Below are 18,307 nucleotides of genomic sequence, written 5' to 3' on the forward strand. Positions count from 1 at the left end.
TAGAGGGGCTAATTATAATTACTTTCATGAAAGCAACATTTCTGAAGATTTTTGAACTGTTATAGTTAATGACCCACTTGTGCCTATGAGGATTTTAGTACATGTTGGCTGTTGCTGAATATTAATAACAAAAAGCCCCCATATAATAATGCCTGTTAGATAAAGTGATATTTCATAGAATCATAGAATTGTAGAGTTGGAAGAGACCACAAGGGCCATCCAGTCCAACCCCCTGCCAAGCAGGAAACACCATCAAAGCATTCTTGACATATGCCTGTCAAGCCTCTGCTTAAAGACCTCCAAAGAAGGAGACTCCACCACACTCCTTGGTAGCAAATTCCACTGCCGAACAGCTCTTACTGTCAGGAAGTTCTTTCTAATGTTTAGGTGGAATCTTCTTTCTTGTAGTTTGAATCCATTGCTCCGTGTCCGCTTCTCTGGAGCAGCAGAAAACAACCTTTCTCCCTCCTCTATATGGCATCCTTTTATATATTTGAACATGGCTATCATATCACCCCTTAACCTTCTCTTCTCCAGGCTAAACATACCCAGCTCCCTAAGCCGTTCCTCATAAGGCATCGTTTCCAGGCCTTTGACCATTTTCGTTGCCCTCTTCTGGACACGTTCCAGCTTGTCAGTATCCTTCTTGAACTATGGTGCCCAAGTGTAGTACTTTACATTTCTCCTTGTTAAAATTCATCTTGTTTGCTTTGGCCCAGTTGTCTAATCTGTTAAGGTCATTTTGCAGTGTGATCCTGTCCTCCGGGGTATTAGCCACCCCTCCCAATTTGGTGTCATCTGCAAACTTGCTCAGGATGCCCTCAAGCCCATCATCCAAGTCATTGATAAAGATGTTGAATAAGACTGGGCCCAAGACAGAACCCTGTGGCACCCCACTAGTCACTACTCTCCAGGATGAGGAGGAGCCATTGATGAGCACCCTTTGGGTTCGGTCAGTCAGCCAGTTGAAAATCCACTGACTGGTAGCATTGTCTAGCCCGCATTTTACCAGTTTCTTTACAAGAATATCATGGGGCACCTTGTCAAAGGCCTTGCTGAAATCAAGATAGGCTTGTAATTCTGTCAAAAAATGAGATCAGATTACTCTGACATGATTTATTTTTCAGAAACCCATGCTGACTTTAATATTTAATATTTAATGAGATACATACAGTAAGAAGCAAATTAAATGCACAAACCATGTAGACACATAAGCCACAGTAATTCCTGATGTGTTATATGCGTTAGGATGCTCAGAGATCTTAACATTTGGGTTTGTGATTGTAATATGCCATTAAACCCTACCATTAAGGCAACATACGTACCTGTACTGTACACACTTACTGGGGATACAGTTCAGTAGACTTTACTTCTGAGTAAGCATGCTTAAAGAGGGTGCAGTTAATTGGAAGAAAGATATATTGAAATAAATAGATCCTCTAAATCTATGTAGAAGTAAGCCTTGCCTCTAAATCTGTGTAGAAGTAAGCCTTGCTAAGTTTCTCTGGGACTTACTCCCAGGCACATGTGGAGTATAGCCTTAAACATCTCCTATGAGCATCCCAGCTAAGGCTGAAGAATGGTTTAAGTGAATCTGAAAGCTTGCATATGTTTTCAGGTTTCTAGTGAGTTAATAGTTTAGGGAGCATAAAAAAAACACATGTGCAGATGCATAATGTGATATCTCAAGAGGCTGGGGGGAATATACACTGGAGAAGAGTTGCTGTCCTTCAAAGTTTCTCTAAGACTCATAACAGAATGGATTTGTATTGCTATAAAGCTGCTGTAGTTCATGATCCTTGATCCATTACATGTAGTAATGATAAGAAAGCCAGCTGTCTGCATACTGGCACTTTTGATCACCTTGGTGACAGAGATCAAAATCTCCCTCTTTCCCATGAAAGTAAGCCAGAGAAAGCCTTTGCAAAGCCATGGCACCAAATTGATAGGTCAGTTTCCTTCGGATTTTAATAATTTCTCCTGTTCTTCCGTAATTCCTCAGAGCTCTGGCCATCTTCTGGTAGGTCATGATCTTCCGATTTCCCTTGCGTTCCCCCCACAGTTCTGCCAATTTCTCCTTGTGTTTGGAAACAAACTGGAAGACGCCATTGGGCTTATCTAACCACTGGATGCAGTTTGCCAGGTCTGGATTATGGAGAGATTCGTGAATATATTCAAACAGGCGAAGCTTCTTCCTGCCTATCAGGAAGTTTAAAAAAATAAAATTAAACAGGTTCAATACCTTGCCCCCAAATGGGATATTGGAGACTGGCTGATAATTATCCAACATGGTGGGATTCAAGGGAGGCTTTTTCAATAGAGCTCTTATAACTGCCTCCTTCGGGCATGCTGAAACCATGCCTTGCTGTAAGAAGGCACTGACCATTCCCTTCACCCACTTAGCCCGTCCCCCACTGGCCCTTCAGATGAACAAGGAAGGACAAGGATCTAGGATCCTTGGGCTGTACAAAATTAAAAAGTATCCATTAACACTGGACAAGCAGAGGCCAGTTATATCCACCAGATCTGTATCAACTATAGCATCCAAGTCAGAATGGATCCAAGTGATTTTGTCAGCAAAGTGCAGAACGAATTGTTCACAGTGGGCCATTGAGTGGTCTAAATTCTCCTCACGTTGGCCAAATTGTAAAATACCCCTGACCCCACATCTCATTGGATGTCGGGATTTGACACCTACCTTTCCTTCCATTCTGAACAGAGGAAAGCTGCAAACAGCTTCTCTGTGTGAGTGAGCACAGCGGGAGCTGATATAAGTGCCTTCCACTGCCCATAAAATTGATGGGGCATGCCCATATAATTTTGTGGTCCTCTCTTTCTGCTCTTTTAGATACCCATTTAGATGTGGCAGACATAATGTCATGCCTCTTCAGCAACCATTTTATGTTATGCCACATCCCCATGGCAGCCATTTTGTGTTATGTCATGCTCCCACAGCTGCCATTTTGTGACTGGTGCCCATGGTGCTTAGTCCAAATACCAGATGTGCCCACTCGCCCCCAAAAGTTGACGAACCCTGATCTAGAATCAAAACAATGCACACATGTAATTGCCAGAATGTTCACAAACCTTTCCTGCCTTTTTGCTGCAAAGGTATGGCACACATCTCTGGATTTTCTGGAACAGTCTGCAGAGTATGGTACTCAGCTGCACCCAGATAAAAATCTGCCTCTGTATTCTTAAAGAAATGGACAATAATAGTGTGAGGAGACGTGAAATGGAGTGAAGTTATTTACCGTACCTACTCTCTAGAATTCCACAGTGACCAAAGCCTTCTTCAATGAAGGAGCAAAGGTCTGTGGAGCTATGCTTTGGCTTTGCCTCTGATGGTGAAGGGCTTTGGCTAATCCCACAATGGCTATCTGTCATGAGTGTAGCCGGGGGGCAGGGAAGGGCAGCTACCCTCCTAAATCAATAAAAATCAATAAAAATACACAGCAAACTGAGGTTCTACCCCCCACCCCAGCAAAAGGTCTGCCCCCTAACAAAAATCCTGGCTACGCCCATGCTGTGACTCTGAAGTGAGGAGGACCTCACACATAGACTTCTATGCATGCAACCTTCCCAAAGCTCTGAAACTCTGATCATGCAGGGCCCCAGGTCTTCACACATAGAGGTCTACATGAAAAGTATTCCCCACCTCAGATTTTCATGCTAAAAAAGAAGAAGAAGAGTTTGGAATTGATATCCCGCTTTATCACTACCCTAAGGAGTCTCAAAGCGGCTAACATTCTCCTTTCCCTTCCTCCCCCACAACAAACACTGTGTGAGGTGAGTGGGGCTGAGAGACTTCAGGGAAGTGTGACTAGCTTATGTGGAGGAGCGGAGACGCGAACCCGGTTCCCCAAATTATGAGTCTACTACTCTTAACCACTGCACCACACTGGCTCTCATGAGCATGGTAGGAGCAGGGCAGGGGAAACTAGTCAGAGATGAGACTTGAGACTCTCTCAAAGCCACACACCCTTCCTGGGTCCCACCGATCACTGGTCCTGTTCTGCACTCTCCTGCTTTTGCTCAGCTGGAAAGCATCTTTGAACTCTGATGATGCCTCTGGCTTGCCTGGATAGAGAGATGTGGGTTGTGTACATGTAGAAACTTTTGATTTTGTGTGACTGGAATATAGCCTACTGAACAAAGGTGGGGTCATAAGCTTTGCTTGTTACCTCTGGCCCCAGTCGCTATAAACATGTGGCCCCCAATATGGCCCTTGGGCTGAAACAGGCTTCCCACCTCTGATGTCAAGAATGCAATAGAACAGAATGCATTTTTCATTTCTCCGCCACCACCCCTGCACTTAAATACTGAGTTTTACTTACTAGTAAAGTCGGTGTTTCACTCCAACTATATATTGGTTTATCTGATAGGTAACTTGGATTTGCTTGGAGAGAATGGTGATGGTAAGTCAAACAGTTTTTAAAGTCTTCTTGGAGAAAATAAACAGAATATGTCAGCAAGAGGTAAAGAAGAAATGTAAACGCTCCAGGGCATTCATTTACAATATTTATTTGTTGCCCAATAGCAATATGCTGCGAGGCTTACAGTTAAATGCTAAATTACAACCATAAGCAATAAAATGCTAAGCAGAGAATACAAACAGTTTAAAACTAAGTGTATAAAAGAAAATAATCTCCACATGGAGGATAATGCCTGAACAGGGCTGTTCAAAATTCTACTCTACTGGAGAGCTCACTCTGAGATGTGTCTTACACAACGCAGATCAAATTCAGGACACCATTTTCCCATGCAAGTTGCATGACCCATGCAAGATCATGGACCCAGAAAGAGCATTTGGGGGGGGGGCATAGTGCCCAATCTTTTTTGGGGGGAGGGTTAAGATATTGGCCCAAAATCACACAAGAGTGAGGCACCCAAAATGGCCACCATACTCTCGTGGTCGTGGGGGGAAACGGGATGTCACAGTTTTTCCAGGACAGTTGATGGGTATGGCTTACTGTATTGGACTAGGAAGGCCTAGGTTCAGATTCTCACTTAGCCTCAAAGCTGAATAGGAGATGATGCTGCAGCAACCATGATCCCCCAGCTAAACAAACCTCACAGGGCTGTTGTGCAGATTAAAATTGGAGGGAATAAGTATGCCATCCTGGGGTGGAAATGAAACTATAAATAATTAGATTTAATACACATTTTACTCCAGCAATTGTTTGCTGGATTCTTTGTCCATAATGTAAATTACCATAAGTTTTTTAGGCTGAACACATCAGATTTGAGGGACAGGTGGGGAAAACAGAAAGTGTGTCTTTTTCATGTATATTCTGACATTCAGAAATAATTGGAACTTACACATAATCAAAACTTGGGACTTTGGGGAGAAGAGCAGGATAAAGATGTAACAAATAAAATAAAATAAAGCTGGAAAATAACTAGTTTTGCTTTTTTACCTGGCGCATAATTACAGTCCCCATAGGAATGTTGCTGTAACACCTCCAAGGCATCTTCAAAGGCTTGTCCTAGCAAGTCTTGATCTGTAAAACTCTGTGACAAACATATAACTGAAAATGTGCAAGATGCAGCTTTGTATACACCATTATATATATTTCCGAAATATCTATTTGGGAGTTGCCAGACTTGCTCTCTGAATTTGAGTGGGGGCGGGGGGCATTTTCCAGGATGACAAAAGCCTGCTGCCCAAATTAGGAGAGCAGTCGGGACATGCAACCGTTGCATTCACTGTGATGAGTTTCTGAGAGATGTGATTAGGGCTGTCCATATCGTGACAATGCTTTCATAATTTTTGACCTGGGAATATATCGCCATGAAGCCAGCCAACGCTTCTCTTGATTCCTGCAGCCCCCGTTAACTCTCCCAGCTCGTCTCTCCCCTGCCTCCTTCAGGGGGCAGTGAATCAAAAGAGCAGGCTCTGGCAAAAATCACAATGAGAGAAAAATCATGAAGACAGCCAACTGCCTATTAAACTACAGAATGGCGGACAAAGTTTATATCTTCACCACATTTTGGTAATTTCCGTAAGCATATGCTGCTCTGCATCTGACAGATCTCCAGCTGAAGAATGACTAAGCAATGATAGCAATTAAAGTGACTTCATAAAGAATTCCTTAGAAAAAATTGGAAAGCTTTTCTCAAAGAAAGAAACCAATGGCTTGCAAACTTACCATTTCTGTTTTTAAAAAAGCAAATATCAGATCTTCAAGCCTGTGTAAGAGCAAAACAGCTTTATTTAGAGCTGGAGTTACTGTTCAAAATCCAAAAATGACATTGAGGTATAATTTCTCTTCCATAATTGATGGCAGATTCCACTCCTATTACCAATTTAGTTTATTTACTCATGCACTTTTCCCCATTTATTTACAGCCCAGACTTACTAAACTGCTTTAATGATCAGTTCCTCTTCCCAGAGAGCTATGGGAATTGTAGTTCTGTGAGAGTGCTAAGTGTCTCCTAACATAGCTGCCAAGTTATCCCTTTTTTAAGGGATTTTCCCTTATGCTGAATAGGCTTCCTCGCGAGAAAAGGGAAAACTTGGCAGCTATGGTCTCCTAACAATTTCCAGTACAGTACTCTTAACAAGCTACAGTTCCCAGGATTCTTTGGGGGAAACCATAACTGTTAAAGTGATATAAATTCAAAAGGAGAGTTTTACTTTATTGAAAAAACTAATCCCACTTCATTGCAAGTATGATATCAGTGAACTGTGTAAATGATTTATGGATTTCCTGAATTATATTAGAGACAACTCTTTTGCAAAAATGTAAATATTAGGCAAAAATGCATATACAGATGTGTTTACTAGGAGAAATACCCCAAAAAGCTTACACATTTTCATGATGTTTTTTTTTAAAAAAAAAAACTGATGTAGAAATGTGGTGAACTGAATTTAAGATTGGAAAAATGAGAAACTGAGAGAAACCAAAATTCATATATTTGCTCATCTCTAGTGATGGGAGGGATGCACATTTTTAAAAATAAAACAAGTAATGATGTTTTACTGGAGTATACATAATCACACCCAAAAGACAATGGAAAGACAGAAAGAAAGAAAGAAGGAAAGAAAGTTTAATATTACTGGTGAATTTAGATTTCACTAGCCACAATTATTGTGACTGCAATTTGCCACGCACAGCAAAAAATTAAAACACTGGGGTATTAAAAAACAGGTTGTGACACATCCAGCTGTGTCACAGAGACGGTCCTGGACTAGATACAAAATAAGCCTTGGCTTCTGCTCAGTGCATGGGATGGAGAATTTGCCAAAACCTGTTATTCTCCTTGCTGGACAACAAGCTGATCATTTGTCAAAATTCTTTTCTCGCTGACTGTCCATCAAAAAGGGAAAATAAATGTGCCAGCCTCCTCCTGTGCCTTTAATAGTAATTTTATGAACATGAATGAGCAAGCGAAGCTTTGTATGGCTTGCAGCTAATATTTGCAGATCAAGCTGCTGTTAAAGGTGACTGTTAGTTAAAATGTTAGCAAACCTTTAGGGCACAGGAGCCCATGTCCCACTTTGCACCTGGTTACATTGCAAGCAGCTGAAGTCACTGGCTTTAGAAAGGCATTACTTTTTCAGAGAACTGGTGGTTAGGAAGAAGAGTTTCATACCCTTCATCATTTCTCCGATGAAAATAGGGACGTCCCATTCCATAATGATAATTTTACTATTTATACCCCACACATCTTACTAGGTTACCCCAGCCACTCTGGGAGGCTTCCAACACATATTAAAACATTAAACCAACTTCCCTACGTAGGATTGCCTTCGGACGGCTCAGGGGTTGGATAACTCCACACCCTCCAACATTTCTCCTATGAAAATAGGGACATCCTGGGAAAAGTGGGACGGGATCAAATCAGAAATCCGAACGGCTTCTCTAAATGAGGGACGCCCCTAGAAAATAGGGACACTTGGGGGGTCTGGAGTTGCTGTTCATCACTCTGGGCATCAGTTATATGTGGACAGTTGCTGGTGTCCACAAAGCCCTGTAGGGTGTACTGGAGCATACGGTATGCCCAACTTCCACCCTTGCCCTTGCTTCGCATTAAGAAAATAATAACAGCGGAGGTGCTTAGAATTATAGAATCATAGAATTGTAAAGTTGGAAGAGACCACGAGAATCATCTCGTCCAACCCCCTGCAATGCAGGAATCCATAGCTGCCAAGTTCTCCCTTTTTTAAAGGGAAATTCCCTTATGCTGAATAGGCTTCCTTGCGAGAAAAGGGAAAACTTGGCAGCTATGCAGGAATCTTTTGCCCAACCTGGGGCTTGAACTCACGACTCTGAGCTTAAGAGTTTCATGCTCTACCAGCTGAGCTATCCCCAAGTTATCTTGGCCCACCCAATCACATTCTGGCTGCTTGCCACACACATCGCACCCTCCCCACCCCCGGATGCCCTCACTCAATAGCAGTACTTTTGAATGGGAGCCAAGTGACAGTAGGGAATAAAACAGCTAAAATCTTTCAGCAATTATTCTGGAAACACTTACCTAGGAAATGGCACTGACTCGAAGTGCACAGGAACTGCCTTATAGGCAACATAGGAAAAAATTAACTCCACAGAGGGGCTGCATTTAAATAAACCATTTTGGGGAAGTAATGTAATTGGGGATTTCTCTTTAAAACAAAAGATGCAGCACACTGCTGCCTTGGCTTTAAAAAAAGAGGTTTTGCCGCCTTTTCATGAACAAAGGGAAAAGGCAGAAAGAAGAAGGAAGTTTCTTAATGCTAGAGGGAAAGGGCAAGCACGAAGGTGGACCCGAGGTTAGCTATTCTGCTGGAAAGAAATGGAATCAATGCTTTGAAACTGAAGAAGATTTAGGCAGCAGAGGCTGGTTCATTAGGACAACTGGGGCATTGCCCCACCAAGCTCCGTCTGCCCTCAACCAACCCCCAGATTCCTGCCACCTTGCTTACAACCAACCAACTGCAAAAAGAGAGAGAGCTTTTGAATTGGAGGGCTAAATGCAAAAGAGGACAGCTTCTTCAGTTCTACCACCCTAAGAAGTTCTGGGTGGTACTGGCCCAGGAGAAAGCATTATCTGTGCCAGCTCCCCAGTTGCGGAATTCCCTCCACACAGCGCTTCATCTGGCACCTTCACTATACAGCTTTCTGTGAATGCTTGAAGGTGCACCTTTTTAAGCCTTGGACACTTGAGATATATATATATATATTTCTTGCAACTGCAATTTCTTTTAAACTGTTTTTAATGTTGTGTTTTCAATTAATGGAGTTGTAGAGCTGGAAGGGACTTGGAGGGTCATCTCGTCCAATTCCCTGCAATGCCCTGGGACCTTAAGGTAAAGAGTGGGCAATGAAATAAAATAAAAATAATGTAGAAGAGAGAATGCATCCCTTGTCATTTTTTTTCCTTCAAATAACTTTTATTCATTTTCCAATATTACAAAATCACAAAAAATAAAACTTTAAAAAACAAAAAAGGGATAAAAGAAAAGAAAAAGAAAACAAATATATCAATTCTTACATTTTTTACTTAACATTGTTGACTTCCTCAATTCCCCCCTCACTGGGTCCATTTTAAAATTCCAATTAAGCAATTTCCATTTCATATCTTAAATCATTCTAACACATTTTATCATTATCACTCAAATATTCTATTCTAAAAACATCATCTATTCTTCATCAATAGTTAATCAATTTATCCAAATCAAGATTTATTTTCCCATCCTTCTATCTTCTATTTCTCCCCTTAGCCTAAAATTTATTACCAAGTTGTTGTTTTTCTGTATCCCTGCGTATGCTTGCAGGTGTGTGTGTGTGTGTGTGTGTGTGTGTATGTACACCCAAACACATATCTTCCTATATACATATAAACGTAAGACTGTTGTCATGCTCTGTAGCTTGCGGCCATGGCAACACCAGTATGATCAACGGCCGGCAAGAGAGCAAGGAACAGCGGTGGTGCCAGGTGGCCCAGGCAGGAACGGGGTCAAAGGCGCTTCTCAGAGCAGTTTAGCAAGCTGTTCTGGGAAGCACACGTCTTTATTTGAGCATGTGCACTTGAGCACTGAGCCATGTACCAAACGGCTGAACTTCAGAAATGAAGACTATAACTTAAAAGGGCAGGGGGGGGGGAGAGAACAGAGAGAAGGGAGGGGGAATAAGAGAAGGTCCTGTTTATTGTGAAAACCCTAATAGGCAATAGAGAGATAAAGAATGCACTTTCCTGATTCCCACCCTCAAAGCCAAGGCCTGTGTGAGCCACATACTTCAAGCACCAAAAAATAGTTAAACAGAAGGAGTTTTGAAAATGTGAGGCATGATGACTCGGCGTGGAATTCATAGCTGCCAAGTTTTCCCTTTTCTCGCGAGGAAGCCTATTCAGCATAAGGGAAAATCCCTTAAAAAAAGGGATAACTTGGCAGCTATGGGAATTTGGAACCAAAGCTGAATGAGCAGTAAATTTCCTATCACTCTGCCATTCTCCTTTGCAAGTTGTTCAACCGAACTTACCAAGCAGGTTCTGTTTAGTGTAAGAAGCATGCTTAAGACCAAACGAAGTGCTTTTAATTCTTGTTGAATCCTACACCCAATGAAACACATGTTTAAGCTGTCTATGGAAATCAACGGGGATTAAAATGGCTCATCTTTGGCCGGATTACGGACAGTCTTTTGAAAGCCTTGCAATGGCTGAAGAAACAGAAGGCCTTCTCATATGACTATCTGGTAGCCATGGAGGGAGGGAGGTGGGGCATTTTGTGTCTGGACTCCCCACCCCCACCCCACCCCCATTTCCCCTGCTGGTTAAAAAAGTTTTACGCAGTCATTAATTTGTTTTGTTCCTGTAATGTAATAAAGGTAAAGGGACCCCTGACCATTAGGTCCAGTCGTGACCGACTCTGGGGTTGCGCGCTCATCTCGCATTATTGGCCGAGGGAGCCGGCGTATAGTTTCCAGGTCACGTGGCCAACATGACAAAGCCACTTCTGGCGAACCAGAGCAGCACATGGAAACGCTGTTTACCTTCCCGCTGTAGCGGTTCCTATTTATCTACTTGCATTTTGACGTGCTTTCGAACTGCTAGGTTGGCAGGAGCTGGGACCAAGCATTGCCTTCTAATTATTCTACTTCTTGTGACCTACCCAGGGAGCATACGTTATTTGATAGTTTATATATTGGGTGCCCCCAGAATTTGCTGCCTGAGGCATTCACCTCATTCTACCTAATGGTAGAGTTGGTCCTAGTTTCACATTGACCACACTCTCTCATTTTATTATATTAGTGCAAGGGTCAAGTTCCAGAAGGAACTTGGAGGGGCTGCATCAGCACATGGACGGGACGTCTGCAGCACACACAAGGCGTGTTCATGCACACACATCATATACATCTCCCCAATGCCACAAGGTAGCCTTTTTCAAGCATAACTCCTACTCAGCAGTACTCTGGCAAATGCTTCCTTGGCATCATATAACCCAAGGCAGTGCCCTCTGTTGGGAAGTCCCATTGAGAAGGGAACAATTGAAAACCGCAACAACGAGGAACAGATCTGAACATACCATTTTTTAAAAAAAAAAAATGCTTTACTTTTCTTCAAAATGCTGAGAGCATCATTTCCTCTGTTCATTTCCTAGCCACCGCCACCCCCAAAATGCACCTAGCCAAGCATATTTTAATCAATCAATCATTTATTTTATTTTATTTTTTAAAGTCCCATTTTTTTGCCCTTGGTTGAAGTGGCACATTTAATATTATCTTTTGCTCCAAGTAAAGAGGATGCTCATCTAAAATGCACATAAATCCACAAGGAAGTCATAAGCGGGGCATATTCCCCTAAAATGTACATCAAAGGTGGCCTTCCAGATGTTCTTGAGGACCACAGCGCCCATCTTCCCTGGCAGCTGGCTGGAGCTGATAGGAATTGGGGTCACAAAACACCTGGAGGGTCACATGTACATTTGTTACACCAAGAGGACAAAGCAGCCTTACATAATAATTGTATGCATGTTTACTAGAAGCCCTACTGTGTGCAACAGATTTATGGCCAGGAAGGTTGTGCTTAGGATTGTAAGCTTCAGGTGTAATTTCATACCTTCATACTTGGAAGAAAAAGCTACTGAAATTAATGGAATTTACTTCTGAATAGACATGTATAGTTTCTGTTTGTTAGCAGTGCTTTTTTTCCTTTAAAAAATGTTTAGGGGTGCTCTCATTTTGTCTTAAAAAGAAATCTCCATTTTATAGTTCAAATTGGAAAAAATAAATACAGTAAATGGACAAAAGTACAAAGATTCACAAAATGTTTAGGGATATGCATACCCCTGCGTCCCCCCAGAAAAAACCACTGTTGTTAGTCTCACTCTGGTCATGTGTCCCACCATTTATTTACTTTTAATAATAGCTTTACTCTGCTTAGTTACCTGCAACACAGAGCTAGCTCACAAAAGCATTTGTTTTGTTTTGTTTTATTTATACATTGTTAGCATCTCAGGATGGCTTGCAAAAAAAGTTTAAATCACCATAAAATAAATCAAACCAAGAATTTTAAAATGCCCCAAGATTAAAAAAAAGCAGAATAAAAGCAGTCAAATGAATTTTAAAAAAACACAAAGCAGCATAAAAGCAACATCCAGAGGATTTAAAAGCCTACAAGAATTAATAAAAAGACTATAGCTGGAGCTAAAATGACATTAAGGCAAGCATCCCTGGGAGAACATTCCACAGTCAAGGGACCACCACTGAATAGGCCCTTTAGGGTGGCCTTGTGTCCTACTTTACAGGACACAGTTCTTTGTTTGAAGGAACCTTCTGTTTGTAGGGCTGTGTGGTCGAAGTCTGCTTGAAAAATAAAAAACAGTGGAGAGCAGTTGTATTCTCATTTTGTATTTTTCTGTTGTGAACTGCCCTGGAATCTTCTGATGAAGGGCGGTGCACAGATTTAATACATAAATAATAAATAAATAAAACCTCACTTGGACTACTGCAATGCGCTCTATGTGGGGCTACCTTTGAAGGTGACCCGGAAACTACAACTAATCCAGAATGCGGCAGCTAGACTGGCGACTGGAAGTAAGCGGCTGCTGAGACCACATAACATGGGTGTAGACAGGGGGGGCAGGAGGGGGCAGCTGCCCCCCCCCTAGAAGCAAAAAATTATTGTATTTTACAGACCATAACCAATACTTTGCCCCTCCAAAAACTGAAGTGGAAAGGGCTTTGCTTTGGCAAGAGCAGCTCTCCACTTGCTGGGGGCGGGAACACAGCTGTAACAAAAACACATCAAATAAATAAAGCAAAGTGGCTACCAGTACTTAAGCAGTTAAGACAATGGAGCAGAATATCCCTTCAGGCAAGGTCCACCCTATTCACCCTATTGTTATTCAGTGGGAGTTGTTAATGGGCATTCAGGGATCGCATTAACAGTTCTATTGGCGATTTAATGAGGGTGCAGAGGATTCAATTTGACTAAGGTGGCCCTGCAAGGCTAAAAGGAAGTGAATAAGAAGGGGGGGGCTGTAGCTTTGATAGACACAGTGATGTTTATAAAAAGCATTGGTGTTCCAGTCTGCCCCTCCTCCTGCATCTGTATACTGTAAATCAGGGGTGGCCACCTCCCAAGAGACTCTGATCTACTCACAGAGTTAAAAACTGGGAGTGATCTACCCCCTTTGGGGGGGTTCAGGTCAAAGCTGTTGAGTTTTTTTAAGGAAGGGAAGCCCTGTTTTGGGGGGGTTAGGTCAAACTTGTTGAGCTTCTTTTAGGAGGGAGGGAGGCCCATTTTTGTTTAGGGCTTCAGGTCATAGTTCAGCTTTTTTTAGGGAGGAGGAAAATTTGGGTGAGCTTTTTTTAGGGGTGCCAGTGATCTAGCAGTGATCTACCACAGACATCCAGTGATCTACTGGTAGATCACAATCTACCTGTTGGACGTGCCTGCTGTAAATCAAGCAGAGAGAAAGCTGCTTACAAGGCTCCTGTACAGGTGTACCGGTATCTTCCTCTTGCTGCAGAGTTCTAGCATCACAGCGTCACCCAGAGGCACCCACAAATGTGAGTTATCCCTCTCTCTATTTCTTCCTTCTTCCTTCCTTTCCTCCCTCTTCCATCCTCAATAAAATACTGGGGGGGGGCAGATAAGCCCCACATAGAAAGCCCATCAACATGGGGGGAGGACTCTTTAAAATACAGTATTTACCAGTAATTTCTTTTGGGGGGGGAGGCACCTAGGCCTCTAGGAGTTGGCTGCTATGCCTAGGACAATTCAAGAAAGCAGAATCATGCATATGCTATGGTAATATATCAATAGAATCATGGAATTGTAGTCGGAAGGGACCACAAGGGTCATCTAGTCCAACCCCCTGCAATGCAGGAATTTTTCCCCAATGTGGGGCTTGAACCCACAACATGGTTGAAATATTATGCTGATATGCAGCAACGCCTCGGAGCCATCGAGACTGCGGCCCTGTCTTGCCTCGCCCTCGCCTGCCCTGCCACCCCCTCTCCCCTGCCCGACCCTCCCATCCTCTTGCTGCAGAGTTCCAGCTTCACAGCATCACCCAGAGGCACCCACAAATATGAGGTATCCCTCTCTCTATTATTCCTTCCTTCCCTCCCTCTTCCATCCTTAATAAAATACTGGGGGGGGGCAGATAAGCCCCACATAGAAAGCCCATCAAAATGGGGGGGGGGAGAGGCACCTAGGCCTCTAGGATTTGGCTGCTATGCCTAGGAGTAGGACAATTCAAGAAAGCAGAATGATGCATATGCTATGGTAATACCGTGTTTCTCATATTATAAGTCATGTCTTATATTAATTTTTTCTTCAAAAAAACACGACATGGCTTATTTTTGAGGGATGTCTTATTTTTTAATAAAGTGCACGCGGGCGCTGTTTGCCGGGCTTGTCAAGCCCAGCAAACAGCGCCCGCTGATCTTCGGTGACAGGCGGGGGTGGGCGGAGAGCGGAGAACGATCTCCGCTTCCCCCCCACCCCCGCCTGTCACACAGCACAGGTCGGCGGGCGCTGTTTGCCGGGCTTGTCAAGCCCAGCTAGGAGCGCCCGCCGATCTTCGGTGACAGGCGGGGATGGGGGGAGAGCGGAGAACGATCTCCGCTTCTCCCCCACCCCCGCCTGTCACACAGCACAGGGCCGAAGATCGGCGGGCGCTGTTTGGCGGGCTTGTCAAGCCCAGCAAGGAGCGCCCGCCGATCTTTGGTGACAGGCGGGGGTGGGGGGAGAGCGGAGAACGATCTCCGCTTCCCCCCCCACCCCCGCCTGTCACACAGGACAGGTCCGAAGATCGGCGGGCGCTGTTTGCCGGGCTTGTCAAGCCCAGCAAGGAGCGCCCGCCGATCTTTGGTGACAGGCGGGGGTGGGGGGAGAGCGGAGAACGATCTCCGCTTCCCCCCCACCCCCGCCTGTCACACAGGACAGGTCCGAAGATCGGCGGGCGCTGTTTGCCGGGCTTGTCAAGCCCAGCAAGGAGCGCCCGCCGATCTTTGGTGACAGGCGGGGGTGGGGGGAGAGCGGAGAACGATCTCCGCTTCCCCCCCACCCCCGCCTGTCACACAGGACAGGTCCGAAGATCGGCGGGCGCTGTTTGCCGGGCTTGTCAAGCCCAGCAAGGAGCGCCCGCCGATCTTTGGTGACAGGCGGGGGTGGGGGGAGAGCGGAGAACGATCTCCGCTTCCCCCCCACCCCCGCCTGTCACACAGGACAGGTCCGAAGATCGGCGGGCGCTGTTTGCCGGGCTTGTCAAGCCCAGCAAACAGCGCCCGCCGATCTTTGGTGACAGGCGGGGGTGGGGGGAGAGCGGAGAACGATCTCCGCTTCCCCCCCACCCCCGCCTGTCACACAGGACAGGTCCGAAGATCGGCGGGCGCTGTTTGCCGGGCTTGTCAAGCCCAGCAAGGAGCGCCCGCCGATCTTTGGTGACAGGCGGGGGTGGGGGGAGAGCGGAGAACGATCTCCGCTTCCCCCCCACCCCCGCCTGTCACACAGGACAGGTCCGAAGATCGGCGGGCGCTGTTTGCCGGGCTTGTCAAGCCCAGCAAACAGCGCCCGCCGATCTTCGGTGACAGGCGGGGGTGGGGGGAGAGCGGAGCACGATCTCTGCTTCCCCCCACCCCCGCCCGTCATACAGCACAGGGCCGAAGATCGGCGGGCGCTGTTTGCCGGGCTTGTCAAGCCCAGCAAGGAGCGCCCGCCGATCTTTGGTGACAGGCGGGGGTGGGGGGAGAGCGGAGCACGATCTCCGCTTCCCCCCCACCCCCGCCTGTCACACAGGACAGGTCCGAAGATCGGCGGGCGCTGTTTGCCGGGCTTGTCAAGCCCAGCAAGGAGCGCCCGCCGATCTTTGGTGACAGGCGGGGGTGGGGGGAGAGCGGAGAACGATCTCCGCTTCCCCCCCACCCCCGCCTGTCACACAGGACAGGTCCGAAGATCGGCGGGCGCTCTTTGCCGGGCTTGTCAAGCCCAGCAAACAGCGCCCGCCGATCTTTGGTGACAGGCGGGGGTGGGGGGAGAGCGGAGAACGATCTCCGCTTCCCCCCCCCACCCCCGCCTGTCACACAGCACAGGTCCGAAGATCGGCGGGCGCTGTTTCCCGGGCTTGTCAAGCCCAGCAAGGAGCGCCCGCCGATCTTCGGCTCTGTCCCCCGATGCGCGACGGCTCGGGGAAGCAGGCAGGGAGCTCCTGCTGGGTCCCGCGCCTTCGCCTCTCGCTCGGTCGGGGCTACACGACATGGCTTATTTTCGGGGTATGTCTTATTTTTCACCAACCCTTAGAAATCCTGTCATGGCTTATTTTTTGGGGATGCCTTAAAATATGAGAAACACGGTATATCAATGGAATCATAGAATTGTAGTCGGAAGGGACCACAAGGGTCATCTAGTCCAACCCCCTGCAATGCAGGATTTTTCCCCCAAGGTGGGGCTTGAACCCACAACATGGTTGAAATATTATGCTGATATGCAGCAACGCCTCGGAGCTGTCGTGACTGCGCCGTGCCTTCCCTCGCCCTCACCCGCCCTGCCACCCCCTCTCGCCTGCCCGACCCTCCCGTCCTCTTGCTGCAGAGTTCCAGCATCACAGCGTCACCCAGAGGCACCCACAAATATGAGTTATCCCTCTCTCTATTTCTTCCTTCCTTCCTTCCCTCCCTCTTCCATTCTTAATAAAATATAGGGGGGGCAGATAAGCCCCACATAGAAAGCCCATCAACATGGGGGGGGATGACTCTTTCACATACGGTATTTACTAGTAATTGGGGGGGGGAGGCACCTAGGCCTCTAGGAGTTGGCTGCTATGCCTAGGAGTAGGACAATTCAAGAAAGCAGAATGATGCATATGCTATGGCAATATATCAATAGAATCATAGAATTGTAGTCGGAAGGGACCACAAGGGTCATCTAGTCCAACCCCCTGCAATGCAGGAATTTTTCCCCAATGTGGGGCTTGAACCCACAACATGGTTGAAATATTATGCTGATATGCAGCAACGCTTCGGAGCCGTCGTGACTGCGGCCGTGCCTTGCCTTGCCCTCGCCCACCCTGTCACCCCCTCTTGCCTGCCCGACCCTCCCGTCCTCTCCAGCCAAGCAGGGTAGCCGCCGCCGTTGCCAGCCCCAGAAGCACAAGGTGGCCGCTGCCGCCGCTGCCGCCACCACGATTTCGTCAGGCCAGCTGGCCCTGTAGCCCCGCCCACGTTCCCACTTTGTGGCCCCGCCCCTGAATGATCATGGCTTGCCCCCCCCCCTAGTTTTGATCCTGGCTACGCCCTTGCCACATAACACCAGTCTTGAAAGACCTACGTTGGCTCCCAGTATGTTTCTGAGCACAATTCAAAGTGTTGGTGCTGACCTTTAAAGCCCTAAATGGCCTTGGTCCAGTATACCTGAAGGAGCGTCTCCACCCCCATCATTCTGCCCGGACACTGAGGTCCAGCGCCGAGGGCCTTCTGGCGGTTCCCTCATTGTGGGAAGCCAAGTTGCAGGGAACCAGGCAGAGGGCCTTCTCAGTAGTGGCGCCCGCCCTGTGGAATGCTCTCCCATCAGATGAAAAACAACTACCAGATTTTTAGAAGACACCTGAAGGCAGCCCTGTTTAGAGAGGCTTTTAATGTTTAATAGATTATTGTTTTGTGTTTTTCTGTTGGGTATAAATAATAAATAATTATTATTATTATTATTATTATTATTATTATTATTATTATTATTAAGTGGGTCCCCAACTGCGTGTTTTGGGCAAAGGCTCAGGTATGAAAAGGTTGGAGACGACTGATAAGAATAGCTGGATATGCCTCAAGGTATATTCCATATGCCTGTGAACAATTGCCTGTTAGCTAATGGTCCCTGG

The 18,307-nt window shown here is 45.9% G+C and overlaps 1 protein-coding gene across 1 annotated transcript; it reads right to left on the reverse strand.

The window, feature by feature from the left end:
- Positions 1–1,619: 1,619 nt before the first annotated feature.
- Positions 1,620–7,609, reverse strand: SPIC (Spi-C transcription factor). Its single transcript, XM_035127839.2, is given in 6 exon segments — positions 1,620–2,199; positions 3,088–3,196; positions 4,338–4,444; positions 5,421–5,514; positions 6,153–6,192; positions 7,560–7,609. Coding segments are annotated over 6 exon segments (858 nt in total). The 3' UTR covers positions 1,620–1,741.
- Between the last annotated feature and the right edge of the window lie 10,698 nt (positions 7,610–18,307).

The sequence above is a fragment of the Zootoca vivipara genome, chromosome 9 (assembly GCF_965207765.1).
Source record: "Zootoca vivipara chromosome 9, rZooViv2.hap1.1, whole genome shotgun sequence".
In the NCBI taxonomy this organism is placed as follows: Eukaryota; Metazoa; Chordata; class Lepidosauria; order Squamata; family Lacertidae; genus Zootoca; species Zootoca vivipara.